At 65.1% G+C, this 14,715-nt stretch overlaps 1 protein-coding gene across 2 annotated transcripts; it reads left to right on the top strand.

Annotated features, from left to right (window-relative positions):
• Nucleotides 1–78: 78 nt before the first annotated feature.
• Nucleotides 79–14,181, top strand: HGS (hepatocyte growth factor-regulated tyrosine kinase substrate). Of its 2 annotated transcripts, none has more exons than XM_082750874.1 (22): nt 79–273; nt 1,676–1,760; nt 2,080–2,155; nt 2,538–2,630; nt 4,273–4,396; nt 5,410–5,462; nt 5,966–6,034; nt 6,688–6,812; nt 7,690–7,768; nt 7,836–7,934; nt 8,083–8,184; nt 8,764–8,802; nt 8,878–9,021; nt 9,123–9,182; nt 9,677–9,887; nt 10,221–10,393; nt 10,470–10,610; nt 10,737–10,914; nt 12,322–12,455; nt 12,530–12,649; nt 13,044–13,133; nt 13,530–14,181. In XM_082750874.1, the coding sequence occupies exons 1-22, from the start codon at nt 237–239 to the stop codon at nt 13,638–13,640; spliced, it is 2,343 nt and encodes a 780-aa protein (XP_082607000.1). In that variant the 5' UTR covers nt 79–236; the 3' UTR covers nt 13,641–14,181. The 2 variants fall into 2 exon arrangements, with proteins under 2 accessions (XP_082607000.1, XP_082606999.1); XM_082750873.1 differs by having other exon boundaries at nt 115–273; nt 9,674–9,887.
• The last annotated feature ends 534 nt before the right edge of the window (nt 14,182–14,715 follow it).

The raw sequence follows: 14,715 nt of genomic DNA, 5'->3' as shown, positions 1-14,715 counted from the left end.
GGCTAGGCCTCACGTCCGAGCTGTTCATTGGTTCTCGGCGCCCAATCGGCGCACTGCGTCTGGGGCCAGTAGAAAAGCCCGCCTCCTCGCGGCTCCCGGCTCGCGGCTCGGGGCTCGCGGCCCGCCCTGGTGACGCGCGTGTGCGCGCGCCCGAGGGAAAGGCGGAAGCGGAAGTCGGGGGCGCGCCGGTTCGCAGCGGAGAGCGCAGCGGCGTCGGGTCGGGGTCCAGGGTCGCCATGGGGCGCGGCAGCGGCACCTTCGAGCGTCTCCTAGGTAACGCGGCCTCCGCCCCTCGAGGCTGGCGAGCATCCCGGGAGCCGAGCCCGGGGACGACCGCCGAGCGACCCGGGCCCCCGGGGTGTGGGTGGGCGCGCCGGCGGTGCGGGGACCCGGCCGTCCAGGGCGCTGGGCGCGGGCCGCGACCCGAGTGTGTGAGGGGCCGCGGAGGGGGCCGGGCGCGCGCTCGCGGCGACTGTGCTCGGGGCTCCGTTCCTGGCCAGGGGCGGTCAGGGCCTCGGGGAAATGATCGGTCCCGGGGCCCTCGGGCATCCGACTGAGCGGGCCACGAGTCCTGAGTCACGAAAAGGGGCGACCGAGTCCGATAGGCCCCCGCCCCAGATCCTAGGTTGCAGGGGAACCGAGGGTGCCCCAAACATCGGGCTCCGCAGGGTGGAGCCGGTAGTGTCCTCCCGGGACCTGCCGCGCTCTTAGAGCGCCGCTTCCCTGGGAGGCAGGCCAGCCCCGTCTGTCCCCGCCGGGCTCCCGGGAGGCCCTGCCAGGGGCGGACGGCCGATCCTCCCTGAGCGCCCTGGAGGTCATCAGTTTTAGCCAAAGGAAATAGATGTTTGGCGGCACGTGAAACTGGGTGGGCTCTCTCGGAGTGGGTGTCCGGGGTGCTCCGCAGTGGGCCGGAGCCTGCCTTTTTCCCTGGACGTGGCCTTGGAGGAGACCTCAGATGAGGCACCCCTCTTGTTCTGAGAACGTGCAGGCTGAGGGGTGGTTCAGCCCTCCAAAGCGCAGTCCAGAAGTCACTACCGGATCCGAGCTGGGTGTGCACGCGCCTTATTAGCCACCCCCCGCCCCGTCCCCCGAGTCCAGGGAGGAGAGCAGCAGGGCAGGGGGAGCAGAGCGGGTGTGCGCGTGAGGCAGCTGTGATGGGCAGAGCGTACAGGTGTTAGCTGAAGAATACTTCCCGGAGGTCAGTCCTGGCTCCGTCCTGGCCCCAGCTGTGATCTCATCGGGCAGGTTCAACGTGGGGAAAACGGGGGACTGGGGCTTGAGGCAGCGGATGTCGTGTGAAAGCCCGCCTGGCTCAGACCGGCAAGCGGGGTGACTTGGAGCAGTGACCTCCGTTCTCGGCTTCGTTGTGTTTGTGGGTAAAGACGGCGAGAAAGGACGGTGCTCGGGAGGCGGTGTGGGAACTCGGGGATCACCGGTGTGTTTGGATCAGGTGCGCAGCAGGCGTGCTGGTGGCGTTTCCTAAGCTGTTTGCCTTGTTTCTTGGAAGGAGAGCACTCGTGACTGTTGGGCATCAAGAGGATTTTCATGGGGTTTTCCATTCCGTGTAAATGTTTTAAATGGGAAGCAGGCGGTTCTTTCTCTCTGTTGCTGAGCGGTGGGGCCGGCCAGGGAATCAGAGAGGATAAGCCCCGGTAACAGTGTGATTTTGCCGTAGACAAAGCCACCAGCCAGCTTCTGCTGGAGACCGACTGGGAGTCCATCCTCCAGATCTGTGACCTCATCCGCCAGGGGGACACACAGTAAGTGAGGAGGGTCTGTGCCTGCTCAGAAGCAGGAGGGGCGGCAGCATGGCGCTCCCGGCTCCCTTGGTGCATGCGATCCCGCCGCGTCCTGCCGCGATGGATGTCGAGGGCGCTAGGCCTTGGGCGGAGAATCACGTGGTCTCCACGCCGGGGTTTTGGGGATCCAGGGACAAGGGAAGGGTTTTCTCTGTACCTCCTGCAGGTGCTTAACGTTTGCTTGGGGATTTGGAAGATCAGAGGATGGAGGTTTTTCAACTCAGCTTCTAAGGGGCTTTTCTTTTCTTTCTTCTCTTTTGTCAACCCCCTTTTCTTTCAGAGCCAAATATGCCGTGAGTTCCATCAAAAAGAAAGTCAACGACAAGAATCCTCACGTGGCCTTGTACGCTCTGGAGGTAACTTGACCCCCACATGCTGGCCCCCTCCAGAGTCTCCACCCCAGTCTCCAGAGGGCAGGGACCGCTTGACCCTGGGGCCTCACCCGCCTGCCTGGGGCGTGAGGGCAGGTCAGAGCGGCCCTGACGGAGGGCAGTGCCTTGCCCACCCCACCTGAACCTGGCAGACTTAGGGCGCTAAGATGGATTCTCATCTCTGCCCCTGGGGGTACGAAACAGAGTCAGAAGGAGCATGTGTAGCGTCACTTACTGCCTGACTCGGAGCTGCCACAGGGACTCTTCTGGTGGGCTTGGTTGCCCGAGGGGCCTGTCTTCTCCTGTCCAAGGCAGCTGTCCCTGGCCCACGCGGTGGCTCAAGCCTGTCCTGCCTCGGGTCCCCCAGGTCATGGAGTCTGTGGTGAAGAACTGCGGCCAGACGGTCCACGACGAGGTGGCCAACAAGCAGACGATGGAGGAGCTGAAGGAGCTGCTGAAGGTGGGCCCTGGCGGCGCCGGGGAGCCCGCGTACCCGAGGCCGCGCCCGTGCCTCTGGGGCTTGGCCAGCACCTGGAGCAGCCGCAGGGCCAGGCAGAACCGGGGACAGGAAGGCGAGCGTTGGTGGTCCCCGCCCCTGGGGAACCCCAGCTTGATGACGTTGGGGCTTTACTGGAAGCACACAGGGACGCAGGGGAGACCCCACTCTTCCTGGGGGGGAATCAGGGGCATCTTCCCAGGGGCAGGGCTCTGAGCCTCACTGGGTGGTGGAGGAGGAGGGGAAGGAGCTGTGTGTGTGTGTGTGAGCAGCTATGAGCGCGCTGTGCGGGCAGAGGCCTGGGGGGAGCCCCAAATGGCGCCTGGGGGAGTCCCACCCAGCTTCCAGGCAGGGAGGTGTGCGTGTCCGAAATGTCTGTACGGGGAGGCTGGGGGACACGGCACAGCAGGGACACCTTGGGAGTGGGTCTCACACCCTCCATTTGTAGGGGAGGGACGGGTCTCCAGAGCTGTGAGAGAGAATGCACACAGGCCACCGCCCAGGGCCCCACAGGCCACAGCTGCCCACCTGCAGGGATTGTGATGTGGGTGGTGACACCAGCGGGTTGTGTGATGCAGAGCAGGCGGTGCAGGGGTGTGTCCATCCCACAGGGATAAGGTGACTGGGGCAGTGGCCAAAGAGCGTAGCTCCGGACACTGTCTCTCCTACCGTTAGTGGGCAGGGCCTCAGCTTCCTGGCCCGTGTGGGTGCCCGTGGCCTCACGTGACCGAGAGCCCATGTGGGACCTGAGCTGGGCCCCAACTAGTGACCTAGCCAGTCCTTGCTGTGGCAGAAAGAGCAGAAGGGTCAGACCCTGCACTTCTCATGTTCCAAGGTCGTGTCCTGCACGTGGTGCAAGTGATCTGAGCCCATTAGTGCCCCCGTGGAGAAAGGGAGGGACCCAGTAGGAAACGGACCTACTGACGGATGCAGATTACAGGGGATCACTGGAAGCCTAGTGGGTGCACGTGGTTGGCATCCCAGGAGCGGCTTTCTGCTGCCGTGTTCCTGAGTGTCTCCCAGAGAGCTCTAGGAACGTGACCGATGGTGTGCTCAGCTGGCGGAAGTGGTGGCTCTGCGCGTGGGGCAGCTCCTGGGGTGCCTGCCCCCCACCCCCCAGGCTGGCCACGAGCAGAGGAGAGGCGGCCGGCTTCACATCTGCTCCCTCAGCGTGGGGCTGGTGGGCGCTGCCTGGTGGAGCCTGGGGTTTGCGGGAGCCACACCGGTTTTCAGACTCGGGTCTCTAACAGCCAAGCTCCTGGGGCAGGAGAGGAAGCAGCAGGTGGTTACAGGGTAGTGGGCCTGGGGAGCCGGGCTTCGGGGACTCCCAGCTTTGCCCAGGGCATTAAGGAAGAGTCCGGCCCTGAGCGGGCACACCGCTGTGATGAGTGTGTCCTTGGGGACGGGGCTTCATGGCGGAGGGCTGGGCCTGGGGAGTGGGTCCATGCCTGGCCCCAGTGTCCCCTGCAGGGCACTGGCCCCGCCTCTGCCTCCCCGCACGCTCAGAGTGGCGCAGTCTTCCTGCCACTTGTCACACAGATGTCGCTGGTGCTCGCGTCTCCCTCCACCGTCCTCACTGTGCTTCTTTCTCTCCTTTCCCGGGCAGCGGCAGGCGGAAGTAAACGTGCGGAACAAGATTCTCTACTTGATCCAGGCCTGGGCGCACGCCTTCCGGAACGAGCCCAAGTACAAGGTGGTCCAGGACACGTACCAGATCATGAAGGTGGAAGGTGTGTGGGGCGAGGTCTGTCGGGTCCCAGGCTCGGCACGCCACCTCGGATGAGCTGAGGGGCTGCTTTGCCCCAGGCAGAGCCAAGGAAGGCTGTGTGTGCCCTGCCCAGGGCAGGGGGACAGCACCACAGTGTGTGACCGGTGGCGGTGGCAGCGTGCTCTGGGCTCTGGAGCCCCTACGTTTCCTGACCTCACGCCTCGTCGGGGCGGGGCAAGGGCCTGTGGCGGATCACAGCCAAGCGAGTAGATTGAGCCGAGGAGCTACTTCCCGCGCGTTGGGTCCTAGGAAGGAAGTGGAGCCGGGGACCCTGGCCTTTGGGGGCTGCCTTAGCACGAGGAGTGGGAGGAGTCCTGGAGAGAGGGTCTTGACAAGGAAGGCCGTGGACAGTGCTCGCACGGGGCAGTGAGTTGGGACTAGGGCGGCCCCCACCTATGCGCAGGCCCTGAGATAAGGCACGGAGCAGGGGTAGTGTTTGGTGGCTACGAGCGAGTAGGACCCCGTGGCGACTGTGATGAGGGTCCTGTCCGCGTCTGTGAGCTGGTCTCAGGCCCTGAATCCCGGGCACGCGGTGGTGGGGGAATGCTCGCGTTCGCTTTTCTGGGGAGACAGCCCAAAACTTTATGGCGTCCTTGAGGGGTCTGTGGCTCCATAAAAACCTGGGGCGTCTATTTTAAGAGTCCTGAGAGGTACAGGGAACTGAGGTGTGGGGCCGGGAGAGGGACAGGAGGTTCAGGGAAGATCTGTGAGGCCTCGATGTGGTGGGAGTGAGGCCAGGCCCCAAGCCCTGGGGCAGGGTCACACAGCCGGGCGCCCTCGCCTGGTGCTGGGTCACTGCACTTGCTGCCCAGGGGCTCTGGGCCTCCTCTTGTAGGTCTGCTTGGGGAGGTGGGTGCCCAGAGCTAGGACATGGCTCCTGAAGGTCTTGGGGCAGACCAGGCAAGGACAGCTGAGGCTGTCAGGGCCTCACGTGCCAGGGTGGCACTGGCGGTGACCACGGTCTTCTCTCTCCAGGACACGTCTTCCCAGAGTTCAAGGAGAGCGATGCCATGTTTGCTGCAGAGAGAGTGAGTTCTGGGCGCTGGGTATCGAGGAATTGGCTGTCTCTCTCTCTCTCTCTCTTTATTCTAAGTAATCCCTGCACCCTGCGTGGGGCTCAAACGCATGACTCCGAGCTCGAGAGCCCCACACTCTTCCAAGTAAGCCAGCCGGGCGCCCCAGGAATCCGGCTGCTTTAAGGAAGCAGAAGTGAGGTGCGGGGTCCCAGCTTGTGCGGGGGAAGGTCCGTGGGTGAGCTGCCGTTTTGTCTGAGAAACGACTCGCGTGGGCGGGGCAGCCGCGCCTCCGTGGGCTCCGTTTGGATCGCAGCTGGCCGGGCGGGCCCACGTGGCTCGCGCGGATACTGGCCCCCAGCCGCAGGGAGTCCGCGCTCACGCCTGTACAGAGGAGCGCCCGTTTGGGGTGGGCTCCAGCCTTGCAGACTGGGCCCTCAGCCCCTGTGCCCACAGTGGGGTCTTGGCCGGGACAGGGGCCCGTGCGATCCTGAGTCTGCCTGTCCTGCCCACCCCAGGCCCCTGACTGGGTGGACGCCGAGGAGTGCCACCGCTGTAGAGTGCAGTTCGGGGTGGTGACCCGCAAGGTGAGTGTGCCCACCCCAGGGCCGACTCCACGGCCCCCACTGTCCCCGCGAGGCCACTGGAGCTACTTGGGGTCCTTTTCCTCTTGGCTTGACCCTGTAGGGCGTGGAGCAGATCCAGCCCCTGGCTCTGTGGGGAGCGGGGCCACCAGGGGCCCCGAGTCCGATGGTCTGTGCTGCCCAGTGAAGCTTGGACACAGCTCTGTCCCCCAGGGGACAGGAGTGCTGCAGCCTTGGGGCTTCGGGAGGCTCGGGCGTGTGTTCCCTGGGCCTCCTGCGGCTCCCCGCCCGTGTGCTCCGGGCCTCCCGCGGCCGATCTCCCCTCCCCTGAGGCACTGGCCGTGATGGTGAAGGCCAAGGCAGGCGTCTGAGCAGACTCCCTGGGCCACCGTCAGCAAAGCCTCTTCCCTCCCGGCCTAATTTGTGCATGATTCTTACAAAATTTTCTTTTTAATTTGACTTCTTTTCCCCCAAACGGTGGCTGCAGTTGAGAGCCTGGAAACGTGCCATTTCCCTAGGGTCTGAGTAGTCTCTCTCCTCTGCCCACCCTGGGAGGCCCGGCTGACACCCCGTGTGGCGGGCAGCAGTGGATGGGGAGGGTGCCAGGGGTCAGCGGCCGAGCCCCAGGCTGCACCCTGACCCGCCCCATGTCACAGCACCACTGCCGGGCGTGCGGCCAGATCTTCTGCGGCAAGTGCTCATCCAAGTACTCCACCATCCCCAAGTTTGGCATCGAGAAGGAGGTGCGCGTGTGCGAGCCGTGCTACGAGCAGCTGAACAAGTGAGTCCTTGCCCGGCGCCCGCAGACCAGCTGTGCTCCCGTGGGCTGGCTGTGCTCCCGGGGGCCGGGCTGTGCTCCCGCGGGCCGGCTTTGCACCCTTGGGCCAGCTGTGCTCCCACGGGCCGGGCTGTGCTCCCGTGGGCCGGGCTGCTTTTCCTGATTTGGGGTTTGTCTGTCAGTTTGTCTGCTTTGTAGCTTAGTAGCTTGGACGTCAAACAGGGAAAAGATACGGGCGCGGGAAGCCGACCCCACGGGGCATGGGCTCCTCCCAGGTTCCTCGGTTAAAGGCGCAGTCTCCCTTCTCCATCTGTTCGGGTGTCCCGCGTGTCGTGTCCATTCTGAAGCTCTGAGAGTGACCGGTCCCAGTCAGGTCCTGTGCCAGTTTTGTCCCCGTCAGGCCCACCCGGGCCCCCAGCACATAGCAGGTGGCCGTCGCGGCGGCTCCGCTCCTGTGACACAGTCTGCTTGCAGCCTCTTTGTCCTGACATGTGCGTCTCTCAAGGGCCTGGGCTGGTGTGGTGCCCCCCTTGGTTTGGGTCTGGGGTCTCGTGTACACTCCCTGTGTGATTCCAGAATGAGGCTGTTCCTCTTCGTGCAGCCGTCCCGGGGGCCCGTGCCTCCAGGGATCCCCTTCCGTGGTTAGCTGGTGTCTGCAGGCAGGCTGCTGTCTTGGGAAGTTCCTTTCCTATGTTTGAACCTCATTTCCAGGAAAGGGGCCTGGGGCTTAGGCTGGGGTCCCGTGTCCCAGCGGCGGCACAGCTGGTTTGACGCGGCAGTTTTTCCCCAGAGCGTTGCCCGTGGCCCTGCTGTCCTCGTTCTGCGGGCCTGCTGGGGGCCGGCAGTGCTGCTCGGCCACCCAGTGTCGTCTCTCCTCCAGGAAGGCGGAAGGAAAGGCCTCGTCCACAACGGAGCTGCCCCCCGAGTACCTGACCAGCCCCCTGTCCCAGCAGTCCCAGGTACTGACCGTGGGTCCCTGGGGGTGCCTCGCTCCTGGGCCCCGCTCACCAGCCCGTGTATCCCCAGCTGCCCCCCAAGCGGGACGAGACGGCGCTGCAGGAGGAGGAGGAGCTGCAGCTGGCGCTGGCGCTGTCGCAGTCGGAGGCCGAGGAGAAGGAGAGGATGGTGAGCCGCGGGGGGGAGGGGGGGGTGTTGGGGGAGGGGCTCCCTGGTGCGGGGGCGCCGGGGGAGGGGTGCCCCTGGGTGTGTGGGGAAGGCAGAGGAGAATGGGGTTGGCCCATGTGCACGGGGACCCTTCCTGTCTCTCCCACAGAGGCAGAAGTCGGCTTACGCCGCTGCCACGTACCCCAAGGCCGAGCCCGCGCCCGTGGCCTCGTCGGCGCCCCCCGCCAGCAGCCTGTACTCGTCGCCCGTGGTGAGCGCCCGCATGCCGGGCCACACTTCCCGTGCGGGGGCGGGGGCGGGCTGCCCCAGAAAGGATGGTCTGATCAAGCCAAAGAGGGTCGTGGTCCAGCCTGGCCCTCACCAGCTCCGCGCTCCTGGTCAGGGGTTCCCTGTGGGGGAGGAGGACACTGGGGAGACGGAGGACCTCCCCAGCGTGAGAGGAGGCGGCACACCCTGGGGTCGGAGGTGGCCTGCCTCTTTCTGGCCTTGCCTCCCTCTTTGAATAGGGGTGGGTGGCAGGCGGGACGGAAGGTTCAGGAAGCCAGGGCAAGCTCGGTGGGGCTCTGGGTGGGGCCAGGTCGGAGGGCGCACAAACAGCTGTGCGGTCCACCGTCAGGACCGGCGCTGTCGCTGCTGGGAAGGCTGGGGGGGTTACTGCCCTGCGCCTTGTTCAGTCACAGAGCCCCTGGGGCCCCTCGGACGGACCGGCCGCTGCCTGGGGTCTGCTGTCACCACGGTGGCATCCCAGCCTCCCAAGCAACAGCCTGGGAGGAGCTGGGAATGTGTTGGAGCCCGTGGGTCACGGCTGCTCTGGCCTGTGTCTCCCCAGACCTCATCGGCGCCGCTGGCTGAGGACATCGACCCTGAGGTGAGGGCGTCCCCATGTGCAGTGCCCTCCCCTGCCATCCCCGGCCCTTGGGGGTGACACTCGTTGTGTGCACAGCTCGCCCGGTACCTCAACCGGAACTACTGGGAGAAGAAGCAGGAGGAGGCCCGCAAGAGCCCGACCCCATCCGCGCCCGCGCCCCTGACGGAGCCGGCCGCCCCGCCTGCGGAGGGCCACGCGGTCCCTGCCAGCGCACTGGAGGTGGGTGGCGCTCGGCACTCCGGGCCCACAGTCCTGGGCTGGGTGGGGGGGGTGCCCTGCGACTGGCCAACGGACCCCTCACCTCCTCTGCCTTCTTCCAGACTACCCTCCCGGAGACAGATGCTCAGCCCGTAGCTCCGTCCAGCGGCCCCTTCAGCGAGGTAAGCTGTGGCTCCCTCACAGGCCCCACACGGGCACCCTCTCCTGACACGGCCGAGCCCCCGAGCCCTGCCCACAGTGACCTCTCAGGGGCAAGCCATTCCAACCCAGAGCTCTCGATGGGGCCCAGAACAGGGCCACTTGCTGCCTAGAAGAGACCAGAATATTCTAGGGCAGCCCGGAACTACCCAACTGAGTCCTTGCTCTGTCCTGGAGCTTCTGGGCTCCGTTGGTCCCTGGATGAAGGGACCAGGGTCTCTTCGAGGGAGGCAGGCCCCGCACGGGGCAGGGGCAGAGGGGCTGCAAGCCAGGCTGCCGGAGCTGCAGCCAGCTCTGCCCCGGCCAGCGCCACGCCCCCGTGCATGAACTGAGCCTCCTTGGGTCTCAGTGTTTGCGTGTGTGCTAAGGGGGTCCTCGCAGCACCCCTGGGGGTATGGGGCCCCCACGCCTGGGGTTGGGGGCAGCTCCGCGAGAGCCCGCCGTGTGTCCCCAGCAGCAGTACCAGAACGGGGAGTCGGAGGAGAGCCACGCTCAGTTCCTGAAGGCCCTGCAGAACGCCGTCACCACCTTTGTCAACCGCATGAAGAGCAACCACGTGCGGGGCCGCAGCATCACCAACGACTCGGCCGTGCTGTCCCTCTTCCAGTCCATCAATGGCATGCACCCGCGGCTGCTGGAGCTGCTCAACCAGCTGGACGAGCGCCGGCGTAGGTGTCGCCACCTCCTAGGGGGCCCCCTCGGCGTGGGGTCATGGGAGTTCCGTGCCGGCCGCTCGCGGCGGCCGTGGGGACAGGTCCTCGGGCGGGAGGCCTCCGGGACAGCAGCTTCTTGAGAGCGCGTCTCTGGGCAACGCGGAAGGTCCCAGCGGTGGGAGGCGGCCTGGCGAGCGTAGCACCGTCCACTCCAGGAAGAATCCCGGCCGGGCCCTGACCTCGGGACCCCAGAGGCCGGCGGTGCCCCGCGCATCGGCGCTTGGCCAGGCGAGGGTGAGGCGCTCCCCTTCCGCGCCACACACTCGCGGCGCGGCCCTCTCCCCGCAGTCTACTATGAGGGGCTGCAGGACAAGCTGGCGCAGATCCGCGACGCCCGGGGGGCGCTGAGTGCCCTGCGGGAGGAGCACCGGGAGAAGCTTCGCCGGGCGGCCGAGGAGGCCGAGCGCCAGCGCCAGATCCAGCTGGCCCAGAAGCTGGAAATCATGCGGCAGAAAAAGCAGGTGGGGTGTCCGGCCCCGCTGGCGGGGGGGTGGCCCAGCTCGGGGACCGCGCTGACGGCTCCCCCGTGGCCCGCAGGAGTACCTGGAGGTGCAGCGGCAGCTGGCCGTGCAGCGGCTGCGGGAGCAGGAACAGGAGCGGCAGCTGCGCCTGGAGCAGCAGAAGCAGACCGTCCAGATGCGCGCCCAGATGCCCGCCTTCTCCCTGCCCTACGCCCAGGCACGCAGCGCCCCCCCCCATCCACTTTGCCCCCTCATGGCCCCCGGACACGTGCTGCCCTGCCCCTAGCTGGGGGCTCCTGCTGCTGCCCAGGGCCACTCTGACCGCCTCTCTCTCTGTCCCCAGCTCCAGGCCATGCCCGCGGCCGGGGGTGTGTTGTACCAGCCCTCGGGTCCGACAAGCTTCCCGGGCACCTTCAGCCCTGCTGGCTCCGTGGAGGGCTCCCCCATGCACACAGTGTACATGAGCCAGCCGGCCGCCGCCGCCAGCACCCCCTACCCCAGCATGCCCGGGGCCGCCACAGGTAATGGGGCCGGAGCAGGTGCCCGCCAGCCAAGATGCGCGCCAGACCGCTAGCGTTTCCTCTTCTCTTCTTGATTTGCTCTGGTTTCAGTTTTCAGAGAAGTTAAATGGTACAAAGGGTTTTCTAGATTTCCCAGACCTTAACGTTGTGTTACGTTGCTCCATGTCTTCCTACGTGCACTCGTGGACTTTTCTCCTGACCTTTTTAGACTGGGTGGCGGGCTCGACGCCCTTCGCTCCCAGCGCTGTCAGCGTGCATCTCCTAAACGCGGGGACACGCCATTGTGGCCTGGGCACAGAGGCCAGGTCGAGAGCCGCGGAGGCGGTGCTGCGACCTCATCCAGGGTCGGGTTCCGCTCTCCCACACCCTCCGGGGAATGCCCCTTGCGCTGATAGGAAACCCCATGGCTGTTGCCTTTAGCGGTTTGGCTGCTCTTCATCTCTGATCTAGAATGTTCTTATTTTGCCTTTGTGTTCATGACACTGACTTATCAAAGAGCACTGGTCTGCTGTTTTGCAGACCACCCCGCGGTGGTTGTGTCTGGCCCTCGTGGCCGGGTTTTGGCTGGTGTTCTGGGCTCTGGAGCGCTGAGCAGGAAGGCGCAGCCGGCACTGGCTGTGAGGTGTGCGGGCAGCCTGTCCGGGCTCCTCCCCGCCGAGGCCCGGCCGTCCCACGGCAGTTAGCAGCTCCGTGGAGATGGGGCCTGCATCCTTGTTCCTCCGAAGTGGTCCCCGCTAGTTTTAGTGTCTCTGTCATGTCTGAGGCTGTTGTAACGTTTGTCAGCCAGTGACTTTCTCATCTCGTTCCCCTCCTGTCGGTCCGTTGTCTTTCCGCTGTAGGGAGGCACTTCTCTTGGCTCTCGGTCATTCCCATCCACGTGGATCGGTCTTACTCAAAGTTCACAGTCGGTCTCGTCGCTCCGACGGTCCCGGGTGTGGCTCCTGGGCTGTCTTCCCACGTTCCGTGTTCACGTTGTTGCTGCTCAGCCCTGGAGGCAGCCCCGGTCCCGGCAAGGGGTGTGCTTAGCGCGCCAGGCCCTCTCAGCAGACTGGACTTAGAGATGCGGTGTGGGGCTCCTCCCGCTCCCTGCTCCATTCATTCCTGGCCGCACAGAAAGTGGTTTCAGCGGTGCCAGCCTGAGCCCCTGGGCGGAGGCCCACCTGACCAGGCTCACTCGGTCTGTCGTCTTCTGTCTTGAGGCCCTGATTTCCAGAACGTGGAAGAGTTCATTTCCCACCCCTCCCAGGCCGCCGTTACACCGCAGCCGTGCTGTTGGGGTCGTTCCTTCTGACTACGTTCAGCGCAGAGCGCCTTTCCTGTCCATGCTGGTTTTGTGACTGTGGGAGACGTGAACTTGGCTCCACAAGTCCCCTGCAGGGAACTGAGCTCACTCCTCTCCCTCCACAGATCCTGGTATGGTGGGTGCCTACATGTACCCAGCAGGGGCCACCAGTGCACAGGCGGCCCCCCAGGGCCCCGCCGGGCCCACCGCCAGCCCAGCCTACTCGTCCTACCAGCCCACGCCCACACAGGCTTATCAGGTAGGTGGGCCGGGCTGCTCCCCCTCCCGGGGAGGGCCCGCAGCCCTGCTCCCATCACACTCTGCCCTCTACAGAACGTGGCCTCCCAGGCCCCCCAGAGCCTCCCGGCCATGTCCCAGCCTCCGCAGTCTGGCGCCATGGGCTACATGGGGAGTCAGTCGGTGTCTATCGGTTACCAGCCTTACGGCATGCAGGTGAGAGCTCGCGGGGGGCGTCCACGTGGAGAAGGGGCTGGGGGAGCAGTGGGCAGGCCCCGCCCCGCTGCCCACCACTCCCTTCCCTGCCTTTAGGCTCCTAGCTGGTGGGCGTTTGATTTTCAAGTCAGAACCGCCTCCCCTGGGGTGCCTGGGTGGCTCAGTGGGTTAAAGCCTCTGCCTTCGGCTTGGGTCATGGTCTCAGGGTCCTGGGATCGAGCCCCACATCGGGCTCTCTGCTCCGCAGGGAGCCTGCTTCCTCCTTTCTCTCTGCCTACTTGTGATCTCTGTCAAATAAATAAAATCTTAAAAAAAAAAAAAAGAAAAGAAAAAGAAATGCCTCCCCTTTACTGGCATACAGGCCTTCTTCACATGGGGTTTGCTTCATTTTCAGAGTCTCATGAACACCCTCCCCAGCCAGGACGCGCCTCTGCCACCCCCGCAGCAGCCCTACATTGCGGGGCAGCAGCCCCTGTACCAGCAGGTGAGCCTCTCCCCAGGCTGCCCCCAAGCTTGGCTTGCGGAAGATGGTAAGGCTGTCCCAGGAGGAGGAGACGGTGCGGGCCGGACTGCTGCCCAGCAGAGTGAGGACAGAAACACGGCCCACTTGCACGCACACAGCAATGCAGTGTCCATGCATGTACTCAACCCTGTGGACACTGGCCAGGCACCCCTGGGGTCTCCGCAAGAGCAGGACAACAGGCAACCCACGACAAGCTGGGAGGCAGGCCTGGCACGGACTGGGCTTTGCTGGCACCGAGCACCCGGGCTGAGATGAGGGTGGAACGTTCTAGAGAAAAGCTGCTAGACTGGGGGCCAGTCGGGGGGAAGGCCGGGGTCTGGGGAGGGAGGACTGATGGTTCCTGTGCCCTCCCCCCAGATGGCGCCTTCCGGAGGACCGCCCCAACAGCCGCCTCCAGTGGCCCAGCCGCCACCTGCACAGGGCCCTCCGGCACAGGGCAGTGAAGCCCAGCTCATCTCGTTCGACTGACCGCAGCTGGGAGCGCGCTGTCCAGAACAACACTACGGTTCTCTGAACCACCGCCTCCGTCTCTAACTAGCGTCCTCTTGCCTCGCTTTCCTCTTCCCGCCAAGCTGTGACCCTGCTGATGCGGGGCGGCCCTGCACCCCTGCCCTGGGTCCCCTCCTGCTGACTCCTCATGCCCCCCCGGCTCCATCCTCCTCCCCATCTCCCCGAGTTGGTCTTGGGCTTCTTTCCCCAGGGCTGGGCCTCAGAGGGTGGAGGGAAGGACCTTCTCCGAGAGGGAGCCTTCAGCCCAGTGCGTCGGGTCCCGTGAGGGCCGGCCGGAGTGGGGTTCCTCTCCCCGTGCAGCCCGGGCCTCCCATCTGCACCCGGGACACCGCACAGCCCGGAGCCCTCCCGCGTGGCTGCCGGCGGTCCGCAGGCCCTCCTTGGCCTTCACGGGAGGGTGGGGGCTGTCTCCAGCTTCTCCGCTTCTGAGCTGCCATTTCATCCAGTGCCCCGAGGAGACGGAGTGGAACACTGATAATAAAATGTCTTTCAACAAGTATCAGAGTGTCTGTTCAGGATGAAGGTGGCACGCAGCTGGTCCAGCTCGACAGGGGCAAGTAGGCACATGTCTGGGGCTGGCCTGGCTCCCACCAGGCCTGGCTCCCAGGGCAGTCTCCAGGGGTGGGCACGACTCTGGCAGCAGCTGCAGACCTGCTCCCTCCCTGAGACAGCCTCCCCGGAGCTGTGCCCTTGGGGAGCCCAGCAGCCGTCCTCCTGTGACTCCTCTGCCCTGACTCCTTGAAGACTTGCAAAGCCCAAGGATGAAGTGTGATTCATACCGCAGAGCTGTGGTCTGGAAGAAAATACCTTAATATAGGGGCGCCTGGGTGGCTCAGTGGGTTAAAGCCTCTGCCTTCGGCTCAGGTTGTCCGGGGATTGAGCCCCACATGGAGCCCCGCATGGCATCGGGCTCTCTGCTCAGCGGGGAGCCTGCTTACCCCCCACTGCCAACCGCCTCTTTGCTTACTTGTGGTCAAATAAATAAAATCTTAAAACAAAGAAAAAGCTGTAAGATACTGTAGGCCCAGCCTCT

This window comes from Mustela nivalis (assembly GCF_964662115.1).
Source record: "Mustela nivalis genome assembly, contig: HAP1_SCAFFOLD_1980, whole genome shotgun sequence".
Lineage (NCBI taxonomy): Eukaryota > Metazoa > Chordata > Mammalia > Carnivora > Mustelidae > Mustela > Mustela nivalis.
Note: the sequence above shows the minus strand (reverse complement) of the source record. Positions and strands in the feature narration are given on the sequence as shown.

Excerpts from the sequence above, each read along its gene's own strand:
- HGS (XM_082750873.1), top strand. The coding sequence starts at position 237 with ATGGGGCGCGGCAGCGGCACCTTCGAGCGTCTCCTAG. Across the intron at positions 274-1,675 it reads CACCTTCGAGCGTCTCCTAG|ACAAAGCCACCAGCCAGCTT; the intron begins GTAACGCGGCCT and ends ATTTTGCCGTAG. Across the intron at positions 10,394-10,469 it reads TCATGCGGCAGAAAAAGCAG|GAGTACCTGGAGGTGCAGCG; the intron begins GTGGGGTGTCCG and ends CGTGGCCCGCAG.